General features: G+C 36.4%; 3 protein-coding genes across 5 annotated transcripts in view; 1 reads left to right on the top strand and 2 right to left on the bottom strand.

The window, feature by feature from the left end:
• Nucleotides 1–8,934, bottom strand: part of LOC110031547 (probable RNA helicase SDE3) — a 34,718-nt gene extending 25,784 nt beyond the window's left edge. The window contains exon 1 of one of the 2 annotated variants that reach the window (XM_020734797.1): nucleotides 8,277–8,932. The gene's annotated coding sequence lies outside the window, so the exon portion shown is untranslated. Of the gene's footprint in view, nucleotides 1–8,276 lie in introns of both variants that reach the window. The other variant, XM_020734798.1, reaches the window with a different exon arrangement.
• A 2,521-nt stretch (nucleotides 8,935–11,455) lies between these two features.
• LOC110031652 (pentatricopeptide repeat-containing protein At3g22670, mitochondrial-like) lies at nucleotides 11,456–16,886 on the bottom strand. 2 transcript variants are annotated; one of them, XM_020734976.1, is made up of 2 exons: nucleotides 14,942–16,886; nucleotides 11,456–11,800 (listed from the first exon to the last, which is right to left on the bottom strand). In XM_020734976.1, exons 1-2 carry the CDS (start codon nucleotides 16,612–16,614, stop codon nucleotides 11,746–11,748), a joined length of 1,728 nt encoding a protein of 575 aa, XP_020590635.1. In that variant the 5' UTR covers nucleotides 16,615–16,886; the 3' UTR covers nucleotides 11,456–11,745. The 2 variants fall into 2 exon arrangements, with proteins under 2 accessions (XP_020590635.1, XP_020590636.1); XM_020734977.1 differs by lacking the exon at nucleotides 11,456–11,800 and having other exon boundaries at nucleotides 15,162–15,333; nucleotides 15,444–16,886.
• A 3,235-nt stretch (nucleotides 16,887–20,121) lies between these two features.
• LOC110031668 lies at nucleotides 20,122–27,792 on the top strand. Its single transcript, XM_020734995.1, has 7 exons — nucleotides 20,122–20,349; nucleotides 21,549–21,671; nucleotides 21,917–22,529; nucleotides 22,613–22,750; nucleotides 22,860–23,729; nucleotides 25,999–26,164; nucleotides 27,149–27,792. Exons 2-7 carry the CDS (start codon nucleotides 21,559–21,561, stop codon nucleotides 27,511–27,513), a joined length of 2,265 nt encoding a protein of 754 aa, XP_020590654.1. The 5' UTR covers nucleotides 20,122–20,349; nucleotides 21,549–21,558; the 3' UTR covers nucleotides 27,514–27,792.
• Nucleotides 27,793–27,930: the final 138 nt, after the last annotated feature.

The following is a 27,930-nucleotide window of genomic DNA, read 5'->3' on the forward strand; positions in this document are numbered from 1 at the left end:
CGCCCCTGTCGCTACGGCATCCCCACCTTCGGGTCACTGTCTTACCGACATACCCTTTTTCGGGCCCCTACCGCTACGGCATGTCCATTCTTATGAGTCACCGCCTTCACGGCATACTCTTTATCACTACTTATATGTTTTGATTTGGTTGCATTTGCATTTGCATGTATTTGCATGTTTGTGTTTGCATGGATAGTGAGTCAGACTCGTTAGGAGAGTGACCTCGTGTTGGTCGCGATGTCTTAACGAGCATTGCTTGCTGTGTTGATCCCAATGAGCAGTGCGAGTTAAGTCATCGAGATTGACACGAGCATGACTGTGCTAAAGATTTAATAGATCTAACTCGTGTCACCGCTCTTTGTGCGCTCTTCGTAACACCCTTTAGATCCTTCAAATCTTTAGAATGGACCGATATGGCGACCCGGTCAAAGTCATACTACACCCATACCTACCCCGCACTTAGATACTAGGTTGACGCACTTTTTGTTAGTGGTGTGTTAGGTTAGGATTTAGGGTGCTATGCAGTTTTTTTTATGTCTGGGTATTGTTCTTTGTTGGATTGGTTGCCCTGATCAGGTATCTTTCATTTGCATTATGCTTGTGATGTGACTGCATGTTGCCTATGTGGGGTAGTGTGTTGGGGCGTTCTTTTGCAGGGAGTCATGTCTATTTATATGCACACACACATACAGGTACCGCTATTGGGGGAGCAAATAATGATTTCTGACCCTTTTGCTTGCAGGTGCTATTAACTCTCTCACTTTTAAGATATGGTTTATTATACGTTATTCACATGTGAGTTTTCCCGTTGATATTTGTTTTCATGCAGGATTGAGTTTTTTTTATTTTCTTTATGTACTTTTAGAGTCTAAGAGAGTCCTATAGCAGAAATAAGATACAAGCATGGGTTCCGAGGCATTTGACGCGGAAACCACGTGGAGGGGACCAGGAGCAGATGCTCGTGCCACGTATCTTAATTCTGTATTTTATATTGATGTACAGAATTAGAATCGAGTATGTATATGCGGAGCCCGACCGCCTTCTTCTTTTCTGGGATATATTGTCTGGGATATGTTGTCGACCCAGCGGCACCGGCATGTTTATTATTTTGATTTGACTTGTTTTGTTTTTTCATCATGTTGCATGTCTGCACTTGCATGTGTTTTTCTTGTTTTCTTTCTGTGGTTTATCTGAGATTTCACGATACAACATGGGCTCTTTAGGATTTAAAATCCTAAATTTTCTATAAAATTCTAAATAAAATATTCAAGATAATTAAAATTTAGAATTAAAATATTCAGGATTTAAAAATTGCAAATTTTACTTTTCTGCATATGATAATAGAGTCTTCACAATACTTATGACCGCTCTAGATAACTGCATTCATATTTGTATGTTCCGAGGAGGAGTCATCGTACTTCTCCAACTTGACTGACCCAACATACCTTCATATAGATGGTTGTCTAGTGTGCCTAAGGTGTTAGAAGACTCTCCGACCCGGACGAGTATAAGTTTTTTTGTTTTGAGCGTTTCCAGCTGTGCAGCTGAACTTCCACTTTCTCTTCTTTCCCGAGGCATCATTGTCATTTCGGCAGGCATAAGTCTCACCTCTTAGAGCTTTAGCTTATAGTCATAGGATAGAGTTTTCTTCCTCTGACCTTAGGGCTACCGAGGTTCCCGTAGATGACGCAATTCACGGAGTGCTGACCGGGGATCTCAGGACGTGTTAGGTCGGCTACCTTCACGACCAGGTAGACTTAAGGTCTTAGTAGTTGTGTATGACAGGTCTGTGATACCCCGACCCAGTTACCTCCACCTTTTAGGATCACTCTATCTTCCTTTTTGTTGAGCACCTTTGAGCCATGTCGCTTATTGATTTCGTTGATATCACATTGACGGCACGATACTGATGAGCTGCCGTCATGTGGGATACGACGATTTGTCCGCTGCCCTTATGGCTCGGACGTGCTTTGACGTGTTGGGATGATTTAGGTTATTCTGCGGGCTCCGTGTGTCGATTAGCCGCTACCATTTGGGATATGAGAGACTCATTCTCTGTCTGATTGCTTAGCATGAGCTTTAAAGCATCGAAACTATTCATAAACTGAATGACCTCCCTCTGATTGTCTATACCCCAAGTTTATGATAATATGATGCGAAACTCTTTTATCGAGAGTATTCTTGAGTATCCCCAAGATGTAATTAACTAGTAGGAACGCGTTCCTCTGGGAGTGCTCTTGACCCCAAAACAGGTACATACACTTGACACTCTGGTTATGAGTAGCATACGTAGATACTTCTTTCGCGGATATTGGTTTAAGGTGTCTCCGTTTGATCTTGTTTGTGCGGGCATTCTTACCTATCATTGCGAGGTTTATCACACGTAGTCTTTCCATGTTTTATTTTTTCTCTTGTTCGTCTCTTTGTCGTATGTCTCTTCTTATTTGATTTCTCTCCTCTTCAAATTATTGATATGATTCGGGAGGGTGATTTATTCGAATGGGAGAAGTATACGACGTTTGACAAGCTGGCTACATCTTTTAAAATAAAAAAGAGAAAAATGAACGGAAACAATCTTATAAAATTTTCCTTTTTAAGTCTAAGCGATAATTTTCTATCACACAATAGGCCCCATTGTTTTCCTCCACTTCAACCAAACAACTTGAACTATACTAATAACCTCCCCATCTATATCACCATCACTTTGAACAATAGAGCGGAATATCTAAGATGCTCACACCATTTAATGATTTGATCCCGCATAGTTACAACTCTGCCGCTAGAGCTACTACTACTAAAATTACATTCCATAAAATAATGTTATAAGAGAAAGAGCAAAAAATAAGAAAGACACGCCATCATTCAGTTTTCAGAAAGTAAGGGAAGGAATCTTTACTCATGGTAATGGCACAGTTTTCAAGGTAAAGCTACACTTCCCTTAAAAACATTATCCTTGACCAATTTATGCAGACATGATGATTAGAAGATCGATAGCATCAATAAAAAGCTTATCAGGACATTTTAAATGATTTTCAGAAAAATAGAAACACAAAAACGCGCATTGATGTTTGTGTTAATTTTCTAAAAATTGCTGAGAATTACAAAATATTACAAAACTCAGAACAAATGACTGATTCTCCGATTCAGGTTAGGGCAATAAAGTTCATAGGAGAGAAAAGGAACACAAAAGAAAAGATATCGGGAATCGTGAGTTTCATAATTCATTTCATCACAAGCATTTGGTAGACAGAAAATGCCCATCTGCCCAGAGGTAAACAGGAGCCAGCGCATTTCTTTTGATTCGGGATTAGCTTAAAAAAGATCAACATCCCTGACAATCAGAAAACAGAACTACCTCGTAGAAGAAAACAGGTAAGCGCTAGATTCAAATCCCTACCCAAAGCCCAAAAGCTATTTTGTATTCGCTAGAGAGTCCAAAAATCATATACAATTTTAAACAAAATGCCGCGCATCAAACCTATCATCAACATTAAAAAAAAAGTAAAAGGGAAAAAAAAAACAATCCAAAAAAAAAAAAAAAATTGAACTCTAAAGTAAGGAGACGCGAACAACAAGCTCATGAAAGAAAAATATATATATATTGATCTTAACAATGGGAGGAAGAAACCTTTGAGTAGAGCAACGAAACTTCATAAAGCTAAATACACAAAAGCTTTGAGCCCTTTCAATGAAATCGCTGCAACAGTTATAGGTAGAAATAATTCATCGCCAAACGCTGTCCTCGTCAAAAAGACAAACCAAGCCATACATTCAAGATTTCATAAACCTGACTCTCAAATCCAAGTGTTTCATTTTTTTTCTCTTTTTTATTTTTAGAGGAGCCGTCAGTTTGTCTATCATCGTATACTTCTCTTTCCCGAATAAATTTCTCTTCTGGATTATATAAACGATCAGAAGAAGAAAGAAACCGGAAAAGACGGACATACGACAAAAATAACAAACAAAAGAAAAAATAAGGAGAACCTACGTAAAATAAACCTCGCAATAATAGATCAAGAAGCACGTCCGCCCAAACAAGATCAGGCAGAAGCATCTTGGACTAGTATTCGCAAGAGAATGATTACGTAGACTACTCATAACAAAACATTTTGGTGTAGATGTTTGCTTTAAGGTCAATAGCACTGTCAAAGGAACGCATCATACTTGGTTAATTACACCTTATGGGATACCTAATAGACTCAATAATTTTTTTGCTTTTTATGATCGTAGACTTGGAGAATAGGTCATCAAAAAAAGGTTATTCCGTGTGGGAACGCTCTGATGCTTGAAAGTTCTAGCTAAGTAATCGAACAGAGAGTGAGTCTCTCATATCCCAGGTGGGTAGTAGCTCATCGACACATGGGGCCCACAGAATAAGCATGAAAATCTTGATGAGGATATCTCTATATGTCAAAGCAAGTCGAAACCGTAAGGGCAGAGGACAAATCATCGTATCAAACATGTGAAAGTTCATCTGTAATCCAACTGCCGAGATGATATCGACGAAGTCGAATGTACGACAAGGCTCAAAGGGGCTTAACAAAAGATAGGGAAAAATAATCCTAAAAAGATATATGTAGTTGAGTCAGGGTATCACAGACCCGTCATCCTAAACTACAAAGACCCTAAGTCTACCCGATCGTGAAGATAATCGACACAACATGCTCGGAGATCCTTGGTCAGCAATCAATGAATTGTATCGTCAACGGGGGACCTCGATAGCCCTAAGATCAAAGAAAAGAAACTTTTATCATATGACTATAAAGTGAAGCTCCAAGAAGTAGAACTTATTCACGTCGAAGTGGTAAGAATGTCTCAGGAAAAAAGAGAAAAATGAGATTCAGCTGCAAAGATAAAAATGCTCCAAATAAAATGACTTACACCCAGTCTAGGTCGAGAAACTTTCTACACCCAAGGCGCACTAAATAATCTCCAATATATAAAAAGAAATACTAGACCAGTTGGGTTAGAGAAGCACGGGCTTCTCCTCGGAACATGCAAATGATGTAATTATCTAGAGCAATCATTAGATATTGTGGAGACCCTATTAAATTACTTGGGTTAAGCCCATGCAATGCAGTGCGTTTAAAATCCGGTCGGAAGGCCATGAAAGAAAATAAAGTATAATTTTCAAAATTTTGAATGTTTTAATCCTAAAAATTCATTATCTTGAATATTTTATTAGGACTTTATAGAAATGAACAAGGAAAATATTTTATGCATTCAAGCATGTAAAAAAGCAGAGAAACAAACTAAATAAAATATGTAAAAGGCCAATGTCGCTGAGTCGGCAAATATCCTATAAATTAAAAAAACGGTCAGACTCTGTATATATATGTTTGTTCATAATTTTATGTATCAATATAGAATGCAGAATTAAGATACATGACACGAACATATGCTCATTATCACGTCACATGGTTCCCGAGTCAAATATCTTAGAACTCGTGTTTATATCTTATTTTTATTAAATGACTCTCCTATAACTCTAAAAGTACAAAAGAAAAGAAAAAGACTCAACCTACACAAAAAATAGCGTTAGCATGAAAAAACATGCAACGCATAATAAGCAGTGTCTAATGAGGGAGCTAAGCAGCACCTACAAGCAAAGGGTTAGTAGAAATAATTACATGCCCCCCCCCCTTTCAAAAGTATTTGTGTGTGCATATATATATGCACGGTTTCATGCAGAAGAACGTCCTAATGCACTACCATGTATATCAAACATGCAGCATACCAAAAACACAAAGCAGGAAAGATGATTGGTTGGGGCAACCAAACCAACAAAGAACAATAGTCAGACATCAAAAGACTACCTAGCATCTTAAATCCTAGTGTAGCACACTATCTAATGAAAAGTGTTCTAACCAGCATCTAAATACACAGAGTTAATTATTCGGCTGTCGTATGACTTTGAACTTTTACGGGGTTGTTCACCCCCCCCCCCCGTCTTAAATATTTAAAGAAACTAAAGCACGTCACAAAAATGAGTGATATTTTTAAAATAAGTGGTCTCACATATGGTCCAACTTAAATAGTTTTAAAAGTAGGTGGATAATAGTAATAATATTGAAAATATTCATTTTATAATTTTAAAATAATGAACCATAAAATGCAGATCCGTGACAAATATAACGCACTTTAGAACCCTTGGATCCTTAGCACAGTTATACATACTTATTGCTCTTGATACAAAAACTTGCATTGCTCGCGGAGGTATCCTCACGAGCAACGCTCGTTTTAATTTCACGATCAACAAATGGATCACTCTCCTAATAAAAAGGACAAGTCATCGAGACATATGAGCAAACATACAGTCGTGCAAAAAACCTACATTGTGATTGTTTGATCGAAGTTCAAAATAATCACAATGAGCACCAAAAAAAGGGAAAAACACGCATCATGCAAGATGAAATGATGTAACACACAATAGGTGGGAGTATGCCTTGAAAGCAGTGACTCAAAAATGTGAGCACACCGTGGAGACAGCGGCCCGATAGATGGGAGTGTCGTCGAGGCAATGACCCGAAAAAGTGAGCGTGTCGTGAAGGCAGAGGTCTGAATGATGGATGTGTTGTGGAGGCAAAGACCCGAAAGGGTGGACGTGTCGTTGAGGCAACGACCCGACAGAGTGGTGTGTTGTGAAAGTAGTGACCTGAAATGGTGGGCATGTCGATGTAGGCATGTCGTGGAGATAGAGGCCCGAATGATGGGCATGTCGTGGAGGCAGTGACTAGAAATGGTAGACATATCGTATAGGCGGGGGCCTAACAAATGGATATTTCGTGGAGTGAGGGACCCAAGAATGGGCGTGTCGTGAAGACAACGACCCGACATATTAGTATATCGAGGAGGCAATGACCTGAGGACGGTCATGTCGTGAAATCAGTGACTCAACGTATGAGTATTTCGAGGTAACAATGACCCAAAAAAAGTTGGCATGTTGTGAAGACAGTGGCCCGACAGATGGGAATGCCAAGGAGGCAGTGACTCGGAGATGGGCATGTCATGGAGGCAGCGACCCAACAGATAGGTATGCCGAGAAGGCTGCAACTCGGCAAATGGGTGTGTCGAGGAGGTGGTGACTTAGAAATGGGCATATCATGAAGGCAGCGATCAGATAAATGAGTATGCGGAAGATGCAGTAACAAGGGGGTGGGCATGTCGTGAAGGCAACGAAACGACAGATGAGTATGTCGCGGAGGCAGTGACGTGTCACATGCAAAGCATACAAAGGCAGTAAACATTAATGCACATAAATATTGTGTTCGGTCGCCTAGGGTATAGGATGTCACTGTGAAGAACTACACCTTACCCCAATAACAACCAAATACACATGCAAGCAAACATGCAATATGATGCAAAAGCATATAAGCATGTGAGTAGTTGATCGACCTGGCCATGGTGGTCGGTACGACCAAAGAAACGGGGGATCAAGCTGGGCTAATCGCCGAACCCAAAAGAGTGGGTGATCGGCTCTGGGCAGCCTACCGAACCCAAAGGATGGGGTGTTTGGCCCATGACGAACATTCAAACCCAAAGCTGGTGATCTGCATGTGGCGGTCGATCAAGCTCAGATGATAGTATGATGGGCCCTAGATGATCGGGGATCGAGTTAGAATGACCAATCGACCAGAAGTGCTCACGTAGACATGCACATAATGCAACAAATAGCCACATGCAAAGATGCAACAAGATGATCCATGCAGATGTAATGAAACCCAAAACGTTCGACGAAACATCAAACTTGGCCTAATAGTCTCACATAGGTACCAAGAGTTGACGCTCTTGGAAGCGTGGCACAGCCACATCTGTGCTTTGGTGTGAGAAATGTGGAGGATCTTGCCCTCCGATTTTTCATAGGGGAAGCCTTTAATCATTCATATGGCGGATTTGCAACAGAGTTTTTTTTCGTCTTAAGAACGTCTGAGATCTCGCAAGATAGGTTAGCTATAGAGTTTTTTCCATCCCTCGAGATCAAACTCAACCAACTCCTCCAAGGAAGGTTGAGAGAGTCAAAACCGTGGAAAATTAGGATTCTGACTCCTTTGGAATTTATTTCTAAGGTTCACAAAAGAGAATCACTCGGCTTAATAGGAATGACCACGCATGAATTCCTAGCCTAATGATAGCTCTAGAAAATCAATGGGGTGCAGCCGCACCGACTAATGTCAGCAGGTACACTCACCCCGCGTGGGCGACTAAACCCACGCACCTAGCCTCAACTGAACCTAGAGCTGGCTGAAAGAAAATGCAATGAGTTCGGAGATTCTCACCAACGCAAAGTTTGCTCGATGCCCAACAAAGTCCGGAAGAAGCTCTCTTCGAAATGGGAGAGAACTTCCACTCTTTTCACGCCGTGAGACCCTTGGTGTCCGTCGATGGCGAGGACTCCGGCGAAGTTTCTGACCACAAGCGAGCGAGGGCCGACGAGGTGCTTCGGTGGAGAGCCTGTAGAAAAATGCAGGGGAGAGGGAGCGAGCTCTGCCCTAGGTACAGCAGTGGAACGCCGGAGGGAGGTTCACACGTCGAAGGAGGCTTAGCCGTCGGGGGCTGCGGTCACGAGCAACCCAAGGAGGGATCCGGGATGCCGCTGAGAGTTCGCGCCAGAGAAGGCTAAGGCCGGCGGGTGCTGGACGCCGGCGACGAGGGAGGCCGGCGACGAGGGAGGCCGGCGGCGAGGACCTAAGAACCGCGAGCAAACGGCCGAGACGGTGAAGAGGCCAAAATCTCCCCTCGAAATCCCTCGGGTAGGAGCTCCGGCAGCGGGGAGAACGACGGCAGTCGAGCGTTCGCCGGCGAGCTTCGAGCGCGAGAGGGCATCCAGCGAGGGCGGTGCGGCGGGAGCTAGGGCGATCTTGTGAGGGAGGCGGGCGTGAGTGTTTTGAAGGTTATTTTTTTCCTTTTATTTATTTTTTTTATATAACTTAAACGCACTAATTTATGAATTACCGGTTGGTGTTCAAAATCCAAACAACGCAGGCGTCCTCCTAAAATAAAATCGACATTTCAGACACGTGTTTGTTTTCTCAACTGAGGTTGTCCGAACAAATTCATCCACGATCGAGTCAATTCCAGTCAGTTTCATGCATGACATGGTGATTACGATTTGTTGCCCTGTTCAAAATCGTCCGACAAACAGAATGTTGACAGTCTTTCGTCTGAGGGACGACCATGATCAAGCAAAAAGATCGCGATAACTTGCTCGTCAACATGCGTTGAAGGGTCACAAATAAATGTCTCGCACCACGAGAATCAATGTGTGCATCAAGCAATTTTTCATAGCGCTCGAGCGGACACCCTACACTCAAGACATCAAAAATTTATGCCAATATCGATAATGAGGAAAATACATAGATTGTTTTCAGCAGAACAACACTAATACGTTTTTTCACTTATCATGTTTTATCATCTTTATGACGTAAAGTTTATTGTAAACTAAATTTATTATATTAAATAAAGATTTATGGGATTTGATAAATTCTTAAATCTATGTTTATTCAAACACCACCACAATTATTCTCGAAAAGAACGATCAAAGTTTAGATGTCCACTAGTCCCACTGCATCTGAAAGTCAATTTTGGGGTTAAGGGTTTAAGGGAAATAAAATATTCATGTGAAATAAAAATAAATATAATTAGATTTGTAAAAGGAAAGAAATTTATCGTTCATAACCGGATAATAAGATGATTAACGTTTATAATATGACCAAACAATCTAAGACGACTCACTATAATTTTGTTTGACGATAGAGCTGCACCGACCCTACCATGGATGGTCATTTCACATTTTGTCTCAGTGTCATGCCATTCATCCACCTAAACATTCTCATCTCAGCAATAGTTACTTTTGTCATGGAACATTGCAGTTCTCACCCTCATCTTATAAAATTTCCCTTTTAAGTCTAAATGGCACTTTTCTATCACATAATAAGCCCCGTTGTTTTCCTCCACGTCAACCAGACAACTTGAACTCTACTAATAACCTCACCATCACTTTGAATAATAGGCCCAAGATTTTTAAAATGTTCACACCTTTTAATGATTTGATCACTCATAGTTATAACATTTTCACTATAACGACTAGGGCTAAAATTACATTCTATAAAATAATGTCACAAGAGAGAACAAAAAACAAGAAAGGCACAGGAATCTTTACTCATGATAATGGCACAATTTTCAAGGTAAAGCTGCACTTCTCGAATTCAAATCACAGGAAGGAGCATAACTTAAATAATAAGGAAGTTCTTAAACTTCAACTAAGTATAAAACTGTCAGCCCAAAGGTAAATAGGAGTCAGTGCATTCTTTTGATTCAGGATTAGTAAGAGATGATCAACATCCCTTAACAATCAACCAGCTTTTATAAAAAAATAGGTATGCGCTGGATTCAAATCCCTGCCCAAAGCCCCAAATACTACTTCATATTCACTAGAGAGTTCAAAACTCCAAATATTTTAATCAAAATGAAGCACATCAAACCTATCATCAACATTAAGTAAGCGTAAAAAGAGGAAAAAATAACATTTTGACAAAAATTGAACTCTAAATTAAGGAGACGCGAAGAACAAGCTCATGAAAGACCACAAAATGTATGTCAATCCTAGCAATGGAAGGAAAAAACATCTGAGCAGAGCAACGAAACTTCATAAAACAAAACTTAAAAAAACTTGAGCCCTTTCAATGAAATTGTTGCAGCAACTATAAGTAGAAATAATTGATCTCTCAATACTGTCCCTGTAAAAAAGACTAACCAACCCATAAATCCAAGATTTCAGAAACCTCGACTCTCAAATCCAACAACAAAGAAAATAGTGTCCGATAATTTTTCACAAAATAATAGACTGTTTTCAGAAGAAACAAAAATTAATACAGTCATTTTCTTATCATGTTATATCATGTTTACGACATAAGTTTAAATTTAGAAAACTTGGTTGCAAGTTAAATTGACTATACTATTGTGCGCGAGTTTTTTCATTCACAAATTCAATATGATGGATTAGGATTTATGGGAGCCAAACACCGCCTAAATTATTTTCGAAGAGAGCGATCAAAAGTTCGGATGTCAGCTAGTCCCACTACGTTCAAAAGTCAAATTTGGGGTTAAGGGTTTAAGTGAAAGAAAATATTCAAGTAAAATAAAAATAAATATAATTATAATTTTAAGAAGAAAGAAATTTATGGTCCGTAAAGTTCGTGTTTGACTCATTAAAATATTCATATTCAATTTTTTAGAAAAATATGCATGCACTATATTCTTAGCTTGAATTTCTAAATGAGTCAAACAAGAATGAATTTTTATTTGACTGCTTTCAAAATTTTTTTATTGGAATTAATTAAATAATATATAAAGCATATATTTAGAAAAATTGGGTGATATATTTGGAAATGTTCCTAATAAAATAATATATTTGGAAATGTGGGCGAAATTTGGAGCCTCATGCGCATCGGGCTATGTATACTCCATCCTCTAACCAAGGTTACCCAACCCGCGCCGCAACACACAAACCCGATTCGATTATTATTACTCACCGACGGTCGAGATCGAGAGCTCGAATCCCCTCTACCCACACTCACGGCGACGCAGCTATCGGAGGGGAAGTTCCCGGCCAGAAGTCCGGCGGCGTACCAACTTCTCGACACCTTCAAACGTCTCCAAACGGATTCAAAATTAGAAACTGAAGTTGGTTGTCATGGCGAGTTCAATTCTTCTGCGCAGGAGACTATTCTATTCTGCCCATCATCTTCACCACCATGGTCTGTCCAAAACCCTGCTTTCCGTATCTCCAATGATATATTTCTTGTTCATCGAAACGAAAATAGTGAAGGAACGAGTAATTGTTCGTCTATTTACTGGTAGGGGGAAATTGAATGGAAAAATAGCATTTCTTTTTTGTTTGGCATGGTGGAACAACCAATCAATTGAAGTATGATGACAAACTAGAATGTTATCAGTAGTTCAGCTCTTTTCACCTTTTAAATCAGATTAATCGGAGATTTATCAGGAGAAATATGAATATTTATAATTTCTTTATATAATCACAACCTAATAAATATAAATTTCATGTTGCTGTTGTTGTTTTCATTCCATTCAGTATTTTGGCTTGTTTGGCTCCCTCTTGGCACTTTAAAAAAATCTAACCAGTCCTTTGTTTTTTTTTTTGGCTTTCGCCCTTTAGCTACTCGGGTTCGTTTTTTTAGAATTTTCAGGTCAACTTGGTGTAATTATCATGCATATACATGCTTTTTAGGAAATTTAAAGCTTTCTTTGTTTTACTTATCCGGGCTAAAACAATCTTTTTTATTCCACTGAAAAAGTCCATCTAAATGCAATAAACGATATTTCTTTTTTTTTTTTGACACAATTATTAGTCAAACTGATGTGTGCCAGAAAATTCACAGCGGTAGAGTAACAAATTATCATCTTAGCGTTGTACGAAAGTTCAGCACACACACAGATGAAATAAAGCGGTGATGACTCTAGAAGTTTTTACGTGGAAAACCCGTTAGGGAAAAACAACAGGGTCTGATCCAGCTGCGCAAATTCACTATTAATTGATGATTACAGAAATCCCTTGTCTCACAGACGGAAAATGATAACTATATTTTTCAGAATCCATTGTCGACTGAAGGTGTCTAGTTGGTGGAGGTTGATGACGGTAGGTGAAGGTTGACGACGGTCGACGGTGGTCGACGACGGTCGGCGGTGGTCGTTTGAGGTCGACGGTGGTCGTCGACGGTCGGCGGTGGTCGTCGACGGAGGTCGGGGGTGGAGGTCAGCGGTGGTCGACGACGATTGGTGGTGATGCTGAGCTGCAGATTCTCCTCAATACCTCAGGCTCTCTCTGGACTTCCTCCTCATTCATGAGAGGGATGGGGCTCTATTTATAGTGTTTTGGGTGCAATTAATGCATGAATATTAACTATTTTGATCGGACGGTTCGAAGAGCTTCCCTCGATCATACGGAGTTTAATGGACATTTGAGTGTCTTAATGATGTCAGAATTGAATGATCTTGGGCTCGTTGGATTTGTCTACCACCGCTAATTAGATGTCTTTATAATCATCAATTTATAGTGAATTTTTATGACTGGGTCAGACCTAGTGGTTCTTCCACGTAAAAACTTCTGGTGTCATCACAAGTTGATTCTCTTTCATCTGAGTGTGTGTTGAATCCTCGTGCAACATTAAGACGATAATCTATTACTCTACCGCCACGAATTTTCTAGCACACATCAACTCTTATTCCTAATAAAAATCATCCCAACTATATATCTAACCACGAACCTATCTTCTTGCACAACATGTTTAAAGGTATGGATAAAGTTCTTGCAAAATATCTCAAAAAAGTGTGCTTGATATCACTGTTCTCCAGCTCAATCTACTTTTATGGAAGGTAGAGATATTTCTTGACAACATAGCTCTAGCTCAAGAAAGCTTTTGACTATGGCAATAGGCATTTAATTCTCACTAAATTATCTTAAAAAGACCCATTCAAAACTTTATTAGATGGATCTCTGCTAGTATTATGGATGTGCCTTCCTCTTTGTTGCTTAATGGGGAAATTTGTGATTTCGTCAAATCATTCTCGTGCTTGCAGCAAGTTTCTCCCTAATGTCCCTACCTCTGTGTTCTTATTTTGGATGTATTTTGTTGCCTTTAAGAAGCCAAGATCTTATAAAAATATATCTTAATATGATTATGCTTCCCTGTCTCTTATTTACTGACAGTCTGCTCGCTATTGGAAGGGTTAATCTCATTACAGTTATCACTCTGAAAAAGAAATTGCTTATTTTAGTCTATCTATGGGATTGGAGGTCAATCTGTTTAAATTCGAGATGTGCTTTTTCAATTAGGCTACAAGTTTAGAGGAGCTGGCTGATATTTTATGACTCAAAATGGAAATTCTTCTCCATACTTCAGGCTACTTTTAGTGATGGAAATATCTTCGCAAAGAGCCACATTTTATTGTTTGCAAAACTTAATAATTGGCTTGTTGGCATATAATAACAATAATATTGTTGTTTGGTTGGAGGCATAAGTATCTTTCATTAGAGGGAAGATTTTGATTGATCCATGGTTCTATTGGTCTCAAACTGCTCAGAGGCTATCTCTATTGTGAAAATGGATAAAACTTTAAAAGACAAGTTGGCTAATGAAAAATAAACTTAACTATCATGTTGACAAAAGGCTCTCTTTTTCATGCATAGATATATGACACTAAAATATTATAAAAAAAATATTGAACTTTTGGTATTTATATTTTAAATATAAAAGTATAGGTGTTAAATATGTGAATACATCATTTAAATATGTTATGTATTTACATATCTAACACAAAATTTTATAGTTACATGTATGACAGTCAAATCTTTAACATCTCACCAAAAAAATGTCATAATTACTTACTTTCTAAGAGAGAAATACACTTTTCATGCATAGTTTTGCGATGTTGTTTTTAGTGCATGAAAAATGACATGGCATTTACATACATTATGCATTTACATATCTAACACCTAAACTTTGACATTTACATGCATGACACTCGAATGAGTCAAATCTTTAACATCAAACCAAAAATATCACAGTTATTAACTTTTTAAATGTGAAATACGGATTATGCATAGGTTTTTGATATTAAAATGTTATAAGAATTAATATCAAACTTCCTAGATTAGATATTTACATATATTGTGGTATGTGTAAATTTTCTCCCTTTTCTTTAACTTTACATTATCATTCACAGATCTATCACTCTTGTATACGAGGCATGTGAGGGCACATGCCATCCTTTCCTCACCTCCTCACATAAACTAAAATTGACATTTGTAGGCTCAATTAACTTTTTATTGGGTAACAAATATTACCAACATAATAATAATAATAATATTCCAGAAAAGATATATGAAAGCAGCATTGTCTTTCTTCAGTCAGAAGCATACGTATCTGTGTAATTTGTAAGTCGCCGCATATTCTGTGCCTTTAACATCAACTTCTGAACCCTCGACTTCGCAGCATCCAAATTCTTCCTTCCAAGTGCTTCCATCAGCATAGCACTTGAATGACTCCTAGGAATGAAACCTTTTAATATCATTTCCTCATAAAATATGCATGCATGTTCCACCTTCCCTGTCCTACACAACCCACGCACCAGAAGCGTGTAGGTTCCAAGGTCCAGGCTGATATCCCTCTTAAACATGCGACCCAACAAATACAAAAGAACTCTCATCCATTTTCTTCTACATGAAAGCTTAAGTAAGGGAGTATAGGTCATTATATCTGGCTTGCATGAGCTTTCTTCCATTCTCACCAGGAGTTTCAGGGCCTGCTCCTCCTGAGAATGATTACAGGCAGCTGAAATTAAGGTATTGAAAGTTTTCACATTTGGAAAAATTTCACTTTTTTGCATCTCCTCATATAAATTATAGGCTTCTCTTAACTGACCTGCTCTAGCCAACGTGTAAATCAAAGAGTTGTAAACTGAAGCATCAGGCAGACAACCATCACTCTTCATCCTAGCGAGAACCGAAAAAGCTGCTTGAGTTTCCTTCACCTTTCCATAAGAATGCATTATGATGGTATAGGTTATGACATTAGGCTGGCATCCCTGAGCTCTCATCTCATCAACAACAGCTTCAGCTTTCTGAAAATCTCTTTCCAAACAGTAAGCTTCAATCAAACTGGTATACGTAATCACACAAGGCGCAAAACCGAATGCTTTCATTTCCTCCAAAGTCTGCCAAGCTTCTTCAAATTTCCTTGCTTTGCACCATCCATGAATCAATATATTAAAACTGGTAGCGTTAGGAGCTATATCTGTTCTTAGATCCAAAAAGGCGTATTTAGCACGGATAACACTCCTCTCCTTGCACAAAGAATCCAACAGAATGTTCATAGCCACTGTGTCCTTGCTAACACCAAATCTTTCCATGCCATGAAAGGCTCTTATGGCTTCCTTCCATCTAGCAGCTCCAGCTAGCCTTCTCATGACCTTCATCATCGTCGATAACGTTATTAATCCTCCGAGTCGACTCATTTCTTCAACCAAGCTCCACATTATGTCAAATTTCTTTGACTTGCCCAATATGTCAACCATCAAATCATAGGAGTCAGGCGAGTGGTTATATCCCATTTGAGATTCGGCCCACCTGAAGAAACCCAAGGAAGGAATCCATTCATTGCCAAACCTTTTCAATATCCTGTCTACCAACTCCTTTGAGACCTTTGGAGAGTAATTGCTCAGAATCATGAAAACTTCCTCCGGAGAACTGTGGCTTACCTTCAGAACATTGCTGATTTGTTCCACATCAACATCAAAAGCTTCAGAAGTTTCATTCCCAATAAAACCCTCGCGTTTCCTGACCTTTCCACTGCCAGACCCACCTTCCAAAATCTCCAATTGTGTGGGAAGCAAGAAATCATCTTCCGAATCCAAGTCACAAGCTTGCTCGCCCTCCCCAAACCTAAACCAATCAGGCAGCTCTGCTGAATAAACCACGTTAGAAAAGTCACAGTAGAGATTACAGAGCGCTGCAATCTTTGGAGGAGAGAATTTAAAAATTAGAGGTGAAGCCAAGCTTTGATGATAACGAGCAATCTTTAGCAAGACCCGCATTTTAAATCCAGTCAAAAGACTCGAGAGGTAAAGAAAGTATTTGTAACGGGCATTTCATCAAGCACCTGGTTTGCTCTACTCAGAATAGCTTTTTTAAGATTTAGCGGCTAGATACTGGAAGCTGGAGGAGTCATGCTACGCTTGCAGTTTTAACTAAGTTCCGTAAGTCTTACCAACGCATCTTGTTCTCCGCACGCCCCTGGATGAGCTTCCGTCGTCACATGCTGGCTTCTGCGTCGTCCGGGGTATTCGGAATTTCTGGGGGAACACTGTGTTTGGGTACATTAATTAAAAATTAAAACTTTAAACTAAGATTAGCTATTAATATGAATTAAGGAAAACAGTAATTTAATTAGATAATTAAATTACAAAAAGGGGTTTGTTTATTTAAATTCTTATAAGTAATTAGTTTAATTTTAATAACTAATAGTAATTTATGTATAATACAAGTAGCTCTTACTTTTTTAATATCATAAATTAAACTGTTTTTTTAAATCTCTCATCATTTTAAAATTAATATTATTAAATTTTTTTATTATCTCTTATTTATTATTTTTAAAGTCATGTTTATTTAGTTTTATTTAATTATTTATAATTTATATTAGGAAGATTTAGGTACATATGACCCAATTCTTATGTATTTACATATTTAACGCCTAAATTTTAATTTTTGTAATTTTACTTTACTTATGCATAAAAAATATGTATTCCACCTTTTGATATTGATTTAAAAGATTTGGGTTGTATAAATATAAAAAATAAAGTTAGGAGTGTTGAATATAAAAATACATAAAATTTAGGTGATATATACATATATGTAAAGGTATGAAAATTTACATCAAACAATACATGCTATTTATATTCTTACAAATTGAATGAAAACCCATTTTAAATATAAAATTATTTAAGAAATATTATTATTTGAATAAAACCAAATTCACTTTAAAACTCATTATATTAATAGTTTCATCAAGCATAAACGCTTTTTTTTTGTAATTAATGAATTTCATTATGGTTAAAGGGTGGAGTACTATAAGTTGAGCTTAGTACATCAATTTATTAATGCAAATTAATCCAAACACGTGTAAAGGCAAAGTTGTTATCAACATATGACACATTTCCTATGTATTTACATTTCTCACCCCTAATTTTTTTTAATCTACACATATAACACTCAAAATTTTAATATCACATCAATTTATTAATGTTAAGTTTGTTTTCATCCATCAAGTTTGGTAGTAAGCCTCTACTTAAATAAGTAAACATGTCATTCCTCATTTGATGCTTGACTCATCTGACTCATCTGATCAGTGGATTGGTATATATAGTTGTTCGACTTCTTGCCTTGCAAAAATTCTCTAAACAACCCGTTTAAATGTGCAAATTGATTATTTTTTTTTTAATCTAAAATTTATAGAAGATTTATTTACATACAAACCACTCAATTCTTATGTATTTACATATCTAACACGTAACACTCAATTTTTTTTTGTTACATGCCACAAGGTGGCAGAAGCAAAACTTACAGCGAAGAGGCCAAATCATAAATCAAGAGCTGACGAGCATTCATGTAAAAAATGTTCACTATTTAAAATCTTATGAGTAATATTAAATTATTATTAATTATTTAATTTTAGTTGAGGTAAATGTTTATATGATATTATATGATATTAAATAGTTTAGTTAAAAATTAGAAATGGCAAGTGCCTCTCGCAACCACCGTCTATGAAAGCACACGAACATGACATGACGTGATGATACGTGGACACGACATAATTAAAAAAATAGGACATAGTACGAACATTTTTTGAAATTTAATTAATTATTTATATCAAAAATATATTTTTTCATTAATATTTATTAAAAAAATCGCAACAAAAATTATATAATAAAAATATTCAACTTCATTAGTTTAATTTATATTATAAAATATCATGCTTATGAAAATTAATTTTTAAAGTTAGATTAATATGTTTTAAAAAAAATCCATTCTGACTTATCTATCAAAATTTAAAAAATTTGTATGATTGTAACGACAAAATGACTAATGCTCTACTTCTGCAAATCTTGGATATACCTTCGATGCTCGATTTTGACAAATGTTAAAGAGAGTTTTAACATGATGGTAAATGACATGTTTTCGACTATGAGGTATGTATTTATAGTTTTTTAGTTCTTGTGTCTCATTTTATTATAATTGTGTTAAGCTCACGTTCGATAAGGTGTTGGTGTGTGTCTCGGACATGTTCGAGCCTAAGAAAATTCGTACATATACTTTATAGTGCTGAATAAGTGCCGATATTTGATATGGATCCGACGTAGGTACATAGATTTTTAAAAGTGTGAGTTCTATACAAGCCACCGCTAGTTTCACCAATGAATCAATGATGCATCCATGCCTATGCATAAAAAGGTGTATTTCACACTAAAAAAATGTTAATTGTAACTTTGATTTAATATGAAAAGTTGGTGTGGTTTAAATGTGAAATATAAAATTTAGGTGAGACATGTAAATACATAGAAATTGGGTGGCACGAATGTAAATGCCCCTAAGTTTATTTGAGAAACTTAGTTTCAGTTTTTACCCATTTTGCATGCTGATAATGAACATATACTCTGGCATTCCAACCATTTGGGCTGTCAAAAAAATTTATTGTTTGGAAATAGCTTGTCTTCGACTCGTTAAATGGCTCGTATTCGGCTCATTCTTTAAGTAAACGAGCCAAAAATGAAGAATCGTTTTTTGGCTCGATTTCACATTCAGCTCATTTGGACTAAAACTAATCAAATAACAAAATTTATTTATATTTTTATATTAACTTTTTTTATGCATTAAGAAAATGTTAAATTTTATTATTTTAAAATTATTCTTTTCTCGGTATAATTATTTTTAAATCATATTTTTAAATTATGATTTAAATCTAGATTTATTAAATTTGATTCTGAGACAAATTTATTTATTTTTTCATCACTTATTAGATTTGATGAATTTATATTTATCGGATTTGATAATATTGTTTAATGTAAATCTAAATCCGAGCAAAACACTGCCTAAATTTTATCATATAGCACTCAATTTTTAATGTATTTATTTATCTCACACCCATATTTTGATTTTTTACATCTAAGACTTCCTAATTATGTAAATAGTGTAATTCATATTTTCATACATTTTTTCTTATATAAAAGAAAAGTTTTTTAAATTAAAATTTTGATGTGAGAAAAATAAATTATTTATGTAATTTTTATTTAGATTAGATTCTAATTAAATTCTTTCTTGATGCAAACTATAGCCCCAAAAAATGAAGAAATATTTGTGTATGTAAGACGCAGCATATGTCTGGTAGGTTACAGAAAAGGTATTGAGAATATCATATCCGCATTATACCCCTATAATATTCTTATAATCCACCTACAATTTAATTGTAATTAATAAATTTTACCGTTCTATTTTCATAATATATTTCTAAGATATATTTAGTTTACAAGGTTAGAGGAAACGTAGGCAAATATTTCTCCTAACGCCATTTTGAACGCCGCGTGCAGGATGAACATTTAACAGCTAGGAACCCCAATCAGAAGCAGAATGGGGAGGAGGGTGAAGTAGAAAGCCAAGAGAGCGAGCAAGTAGCAACGTTCTAATCGCATCTTTAAGGGCCCGAGGAGAGGGCTCTGTGGTCTCTGCGGAGTTTCCTGCGACCGGAGGATAATTTTCGCTAGGGTTTCGCTTCATACGTACTCTCCAGAAATTTTTCTTTTGTGCTCTTCATATTTTGATTGACATTACTTTTTGATTATCTGAAAATGCATCGGTTTTTATGCATAAAGTGATAAGGCAGAATAAGCGTAGTTTGCTCGCTATTATTCTTATGGCAAGAAGTTCGGGTTCTGGTTCTAGTTGTTAATTAGAAAGGGGGAAGGCTGGGTAACATGTTTGATTAGTAACTTGTATGCATTGTATTTGACTTCTATGTATGATTTAACGCATATTGAACATCTATTCCCATTTATGTTTGACTGGTAACTTGTATGCTTCATTGAAAACCAAAAGACAGGAGTCTGAACCTTTGATTCATTAGCTCCTATTTGCATGTCTTAAGCATCAGGGATGTGACTTTTCCTTTTCTACTCGAATAAAGGGAATTATTTTTTCTCCGGACTCCGGTCTGGACTCCGGACGTAGCTCTACCTCCGGAGTCCTATCAAATATTGTCACGTGTTATTGCGGTCCCGCTGAATTAAAAACATAAAAAAATGGTTGATTTTACGCTTGACTCGGCCTGAATTAGGGTTATTGGGGGGCTATTGCAGGTTATTAAAGCGTTATTGGAGTAGTTGTGTGGTGGGTTATTGAAGGGTTTACCGGGCGGTTATTGGGTGTCTATTTCAAAGGGTATTGCGAGGGGTTATTGGAGAGGTTCAATAGGGTGTTAGTGGAGGTTATTGGGGGATATTCTGGCATTATTGTGGGGGTTCTGCGGGGGTTATGGAGGGGTTATTTGGGGGTTATTGGGGGGTTATTGTGGTGGTTCTACGGGGGTTATTGAGGGTTATTGTAGGGGTTATTGTCGTGGTTTCACTGGGGGTTATTGGAGTAGTTCTATGGGGGTTATTATGGTGTTATTGTGGGGTTATTGGGGAATTATTTAAGGGTTATTGGGGGATTAGTGGTTCTACGGGGCTTATTGGAGTGGTTCTCGTGGGGTTACTTGGGGGTTATTGGGGGGCTATTGTGGGGTTACTGAGAGGTTGTTTTATTAAAATTTTAACGTTTGAAATGCCTGTCTTGCCTGTTGTAAAACGTAAAAGGCGTTGTTTCGATTCCAGACATTCATTTTCAAAAGAAAGGGCTAGGGTTTCGCATTCCTTGGTGAGCTAGGGTTTCCTCTTCGTCCTTCATTTTCTGATAGGGCTTTGCATTGTGTCATTTGAAGCAAGCTTAAAATGGAAGACTCAAACGAGCCGATGAAGACGGAGCTGAAAGAGCAAAAGAAAATGGTGAAGAAAGATTGTAAGAAGGAGAATGAATCGGATAAGAGCCAACAAAACGTATCAAGGTAACTTTGTTTGTTGTTTTTTTAGCCTCAATAAAATCCAAAATAACTCCAAAGTAAGCCCCAAAATTTTGATGTTATTTTAGGGTTTATGGGGGGTTATTCCATTTTTTTTCATGTGTTTTTTTTATTGTGTTATTTTGGCATTTATATAGTGTTATTATGATTCTAGTTATATATGGTCTCATTATGTCTGTATTATGTTAATATAGTGTCATTATATTTTTATTATACTTCTATTCATGTAGGTTTTTGAACCGAAAAACCATGAATTGTAGATGTCGTCCATCTGCAGTTAGATATGTTCTTGATAAGGTTTGGCCTACAATTTCTGAGGAGACATGGAATAATTTAAAAGCAATTAATATGGTTCAGTTTTTTGAACTCCCTCCATATCGTCAAAATCATATCCTAACTATGCACATATTGAATTGTTGGGATATTGATCGAATAGTATTCAATATGGGCGGGAAAGAGCTGAGATTTGATTCAGATCAAGTTGCCTTACTCATAGGCATGCCCAACAGAGGATCACCAGCTAAATGGAATAAAGTTCCCTCCTGTGGCGTGGATGCCAGACAAATAAAAAGTGACCTATTGAAGGTTGCACTAGGGGAGTCTTCTATTCCCTTTGACGATCTATTTCTTAAGTTTTTATTGTCAAATTTATTTTTTCCTTCAAGCAATTTTAGTGTGGCCAAAGGTCTTTACACAATCTGTGAGAATTTACATGATTTTTCTTCATTTAATTGGCCTGCTACAATATGTGAATATCTCATTGAGCAAGTCACTGCCTGTTCCATTAAAATAAAGAAGAACCAACCATTGGGATACATGAATGGTTTTGTTTTTCTTCTGACGGTTAGTGTCATGTACTTCCAATTGAAAAGTTTCCTTATGTATTTTGGTCATATCAAATAGTGATTTATCTATGTTTTACATAGCTCTGGTTTTATGAGCACACATCTTTGGTGGTCCCCATTGCTCCTGAGGCCAGACCTCGCATGTTGAGGTGGCCTATAAGTCTGAGCTGGAACTCATCACATATTCATACCGTCTTTAAGAGGCTAAACCCTACACAAGTGAGTCATTTATCTCATAATCCTTTGAATGTGTTTTTCTGGTTTATGATACTGTTTTGTAGGTATTATTCTGGTTTATGTTGACATTGTTTCTCTAAAATGCTTGCAGATTTTTGATTTTTTTGTGGATTTAAAAGAGGATGAGCATCATTTACTAGCTCTTCCAGTTGAAGGATCATCCAGTCATATGATCAGAATCCCACAACAGGAAACTCACTCCATACCGCATTCGCCCGATTCTTTTGATGTTAATCCTATTGTTCCATATCACATCAGCCCGCAACGAACACATACACATACGGACAATAATATTAGATTAGAAGAAATATATTATATACTTAGAGATCAACAAAAATTTCTTTTTGACTTTCAAGAATCTGTGAATAGCCATTTTACTAATTTAGATAGCAAAATGTTAAAGTTGCAGTCTCAAGTGAATAAATTAGAGAAAGAAAAAAATAAAACTGAAGGTAAATTTGCAATAAAAAAGGTACATGAATCTTCAATTGATAGTTTGATCCAAAGGGTTAAGGTCAGAGTAAATAGAAAAAAGAGGAAATTAAGTACCCCATATACAGTAGTACCACAGAAGAAAAGTAAACCAATAAAGGAAGTGGAGGAGCATTCCAAATGTTCATTAGATGTTTTAATTGCACAGTTTGAAAAATCAGAAAAAATAATGGAGGAGTCTGTTTCACAAGAACCAATAATAACTGACTCACTACAGCCAATTACAAAACAACTCATGACAGATCTTGAAGATATAAATAAAGAGGTTGAGGAGAAAGAACAATACATTACAGAAGCCCAAGATGTAAATACAGAGGAAGAGGAGCAAAATCAAGTTAGGGCAAAGGCTCGAGATGTACATATAGAGGAAGAGGAGCAAAAACTGCTCATTTCAGAACATCAAGATGCAAATAAAGAGCATGAGGAGCAAGACTCAATCCCAGAAAATGAAGATGAATATCTTGATAAGGTATGCAATACAACATACTCTTGATTAGTCTCTTACACCATATGTTGTCATTATATATGAAGAGTTATTGGTTTTCTAGGTGCGTCCGACATCATTAGTGATCGATTTTTTTTGCTAGAGCTCAAGTTCCACCTCACATACTTCTCATTAGTGATCAATTTTCCTATAGTTTATTTGGGCGTTATTATGGGATTATTCCGCTCCCAATAACCCCCTAAACACCGTGGTGTGGGGTCATTATTATGGGGTTATTTGGTTGTTATCTCGGGATTATTTCTACGTTATTGGTTCGGGCCGGGTCTCTCAATTTTTAAATGGTGGAATTCATTTTTTAATTCAGCGGCACTGCAATAACACGTGACAATATTTGATAAGACTCCGTGCGTAGAGCTACGTCTGGAATCCAGACATAAAATTTTTCTAGAATAAAGAGGCTAACAATGTAGATTCAGGATGGGAATAGAGAATGCATATAGTTAATTTTTAGTTGAAGATTCTTTTATGATGAATAAAGTTTTAATGAATTTAGAATACCTTTTTTATCATGAAAAACTCATTGCTAGTGGATGTGGGGATTAGCATTTTTTTCCTTATTAGCATCTTAAATAATTTTCTCTTCAAATCCAGTAGGGAGGCAGGCGAACCTTACCAAATGTAATGTAGGACAAATATCAGGTGAGGCATTGACGTGCTGAGCCAATTGTAGGCGGAAATTTGTACCCAAACCCAAGCTTAAAATTGAGTAAGTTGATCCAAACCTTAATTTGAGTTCACCTAAAGTAAGAGGCTTGATTTTTGTTGGAGTTGGTATTTTTTTCAAAGATGAAATGTTGTTAAATATGAAAACCTTATTTTCTATTTTCATGGAAACCATAATTTCTTTTTTTTCACGGAAACCGTAATTTCCATCAAGAACTTGATTTTATTTTTCAAACTAGCAAGGATAGAAGATGCTGATATTGAAGAAGGTTGAAGTTTAATTGCCTATTTCAAAAAAGAGATTTTTAATTTTTGGAGCCCAATTCTCTCTACAAGATAAATTTATATTTAAAAGAGGTGTTATGGATGATTAAATATTTTAAAGTTTGTTAAAGGTTTGTCATGAATTTGTTAAAAGTTAAAAGTTTGTTAAGGTTTATATTTAAATAGTTATATACATGATTTATTTTGAATTTATATATCTCGAGTCTATAAACAGAGGCCTTTAATGGCTTAATATACTGAATTTATTTTTCTTAGCCATTGAAATTAAGAGGAAAGTTGAGTGCTTTGAAAGAAAATATATAGAGATTGAAGGGTAATAGGAAAACTAGGGGAAGAGAATAATAAGAGAGGCAGACCTCTTCATTTCTAGCCTCGAAGAATCATTTTGATGTTCCGTAAGAGCGGTGTTGGTGTATCATTGCTTCAGTTTAATCCCGCCTTTTTGTTACAAGAGTTCTTGGAAAATTGTGTTTCGTTTAAAGATATGTTAATGCTTTACTTGTTTAGAGTTTGTATGTAACATTGTTTCATTCTAGTTGTCTGAAATTGATAAGTATCTTGGTTCTGATGAGGATGTTTTGGAAGCCTACAAGGCATGTCATAAATAATACATTTCGTTAATGAATAGTTGTTCTTTTGAAGTGTATTGTTTGCAATATGCTATATCTAGTAGAGGGAGCCTGACGTTTTAACAAATTGTTTATTTCTAAAATTAGTCACTCTTCTGCAATTTCATGGTATTCTTTAAAGTATGGATTTGTTTGAATGTTTAACCATGTTATTTTAAAGAGCATTTATATTTTCCTTCATTTTCCAACTAGTTGATAGTTGTAGTATAATATGGCTAAAACTGAGCAATTTAAATTTCTGCATCGTCGCCTTATTATATTTATAATCCATTTTTTGTCGTTTACTTTTTGAATCGTTAACCTTTTTATATCAGTTGAGATATGTTAACTTAGGAAATTTGTTTACTTAATTTTTATTTTGATTTCATTATCTAATCTAACTTCTTTTGTTTAATTTTTGAATCGCTTGGTTTGCGTTTTTTTACAGTTGAAATGTAATTGGAATATGGCAACATAGAAAATTTGATTACTTGGTTTTTATTTTGGTTTTCATGATCTATTAGTAGTTTATAGCATCTGCTACGCTTTATGCCACTTTGAACATTATCCATACATTTATATGATACTTAAACTTCAGCATATCTAATATGTTCATGTAATATTCAAATAACATGGTAATGTATCATTAGTTTTTTTTTTTTTTTATAACTCGTCAGGATTATCAAGAAATGAAAAGATCATTCCCATGGGAAGAAGCAGTCACCATATCATTGATAGACTCTTCAGATTCAGATTCAGATTCTGTGGAAGATAAGCAAGATAGAGCAAAGCGTAACAAGAAGGATTGTTCCTCTGAAAACCTGGAAAATATTACATCAGAGGGTATTATCAAGCCTGATAGATTTTTTTTATTTGTTTCTTGACATTATTTGTTTCTTGACATATTATCAAGCCTAACTCAGGTAATTTTTAGAAAATTATCAGTTTTTTAACATTTACAAATTTATTTGGCTTTAGTCTTGTATGACCAGTATGTGGTCATACTCATAATTAACTTGGTTTCATAAGTTTAATTGAAAATTCAAAATTTGGGAGAGGTTCCATGGAAGCACCGAGGTCTGCCCGTAAAAGGATTCTAGAATGATGAATTCCAGGCTTGTCATCGCCACCTTTTCTAATCAGTCTATACGTTTGGCATGTTAATGTTCTAAGCCTAATCCAGCCGTTGATTTGGTCCACCTCTCGTAATTTTTAGACCTCTATTTTGTTGTTCTATATTGATAAAGATTATTAAAAATTTTATGCTGGATTTTGAAAATTATGGGCACAAAAATGATCTTGCACTTCAAAACCAGATTTTAGCCCCAATAACAAAAATTGAAATGCACAAAAATTGAAATGCACCATTATATATATATATATATTAATCCACCTTTGCTAGCAAAATTTGATTAGCTTTCTGGAAGATAAAGTAGCAATCTGTGTATTGTTGGCGGGGATGCTTACTCTAGTATGGAGCAGTTGTTTTCTGCATTCTTCTTATCTGTCAATTCATGTTAAAATTGTTATATTTTTATTATGTAATGATCAAAATCAGCACATCATTTTCATTGACCTTGAAGTCCTCAACCTTGTGCTAAAGGAAGGTCACTGATATCAACAAAATTTTTATTTATTTACATATCTAATACCTAATCATTCATATTTACATGCACTTCTCAAAATCTTTTAACATCATATCAAAATACCACCATCACACTCCTTTCAAAAGTGAAATGCACCTTTTCATCCAATAGGTTTATGACACGAAGCTGTTATAAGTGTAATATTAAATTCTGAACATAATCATCCTCAAATGTAATGCAGGTACACTGATCCGATTGGCAGGAATGTATCAGGAGCACATGAAACGCATACCCATCCCTACTTTCAGTGGTTCTGTTGTTCCCTTCACATCCTGGCAAGGTTTGGCTAAATCCCTGAAGCAGCTGTATGGACAACCATTGCACTATCTTACAAACACCCTACTGAAACAGTGGGATAGCGAAAGGTTAGGGAGTGATAATGAGCAGCAGCCGCTTGATACCGTAGTACATCCTGTAAAGGCTCAGACCCTCGTCTGGCTGACCGAAGAACTCCACAGGCTCACTGCTTCTCCAATCCATTTAGCCAAACTGTGGGCTTCTGATCCTATGTACCATTCCCACATTGATCCCTTTCTGTCCTACTGATTTCTGTTAATGTTTCAAGGCCGCAGCTTTCTTCAATATCCACTTCCAGTATGTGAGTATGGTTTCTGATGGCTTCATTAGTTTATTAAGAGAGTTATTGTCTTTTTAGTGTGATATGTCATCCCAATCTCATGTTCTTTGAATTTTATTGCTTGAGTAGGATTTAAGCCTTAGATTGCTGAGAAGCTTAGTTTTTGGTGTTGTTGGGCTGTAGAGGAATTAGTGTGGGTAATTGCTATAATTATCTAAAAGTCTGCAAATTGACTTGCCTTTATCTCATAAAATTTGTGTTTTTTTGAGATTAAGCCACTTGGATTTGATTGTTGATTGTCAATTTTGAGATTTATATGTTGATCACTTCTTTCGCTGTTTTATAATAGTGTTGTTTGCATGCATACGTACAACCTGATTCTTATG

This window comes from Phalaenopsis equestris, unplaced genomic scaffold (assembly GCF_001263595.1).
Source record: "Phalaenopsis equestris unplaced genomic scaffold, ASM126359v1 Scaffold000840, whole genome shotgun sequence".
In the NCBI taxonomy this organism is placed as follows: domain Eukaryota; kingdom Viridiplantae; phylum Streptophyta; class Magnoliopsida; order Asparagales; family Orchidaceae; genus Phalaenopsis; species Phalaenopsis equestris.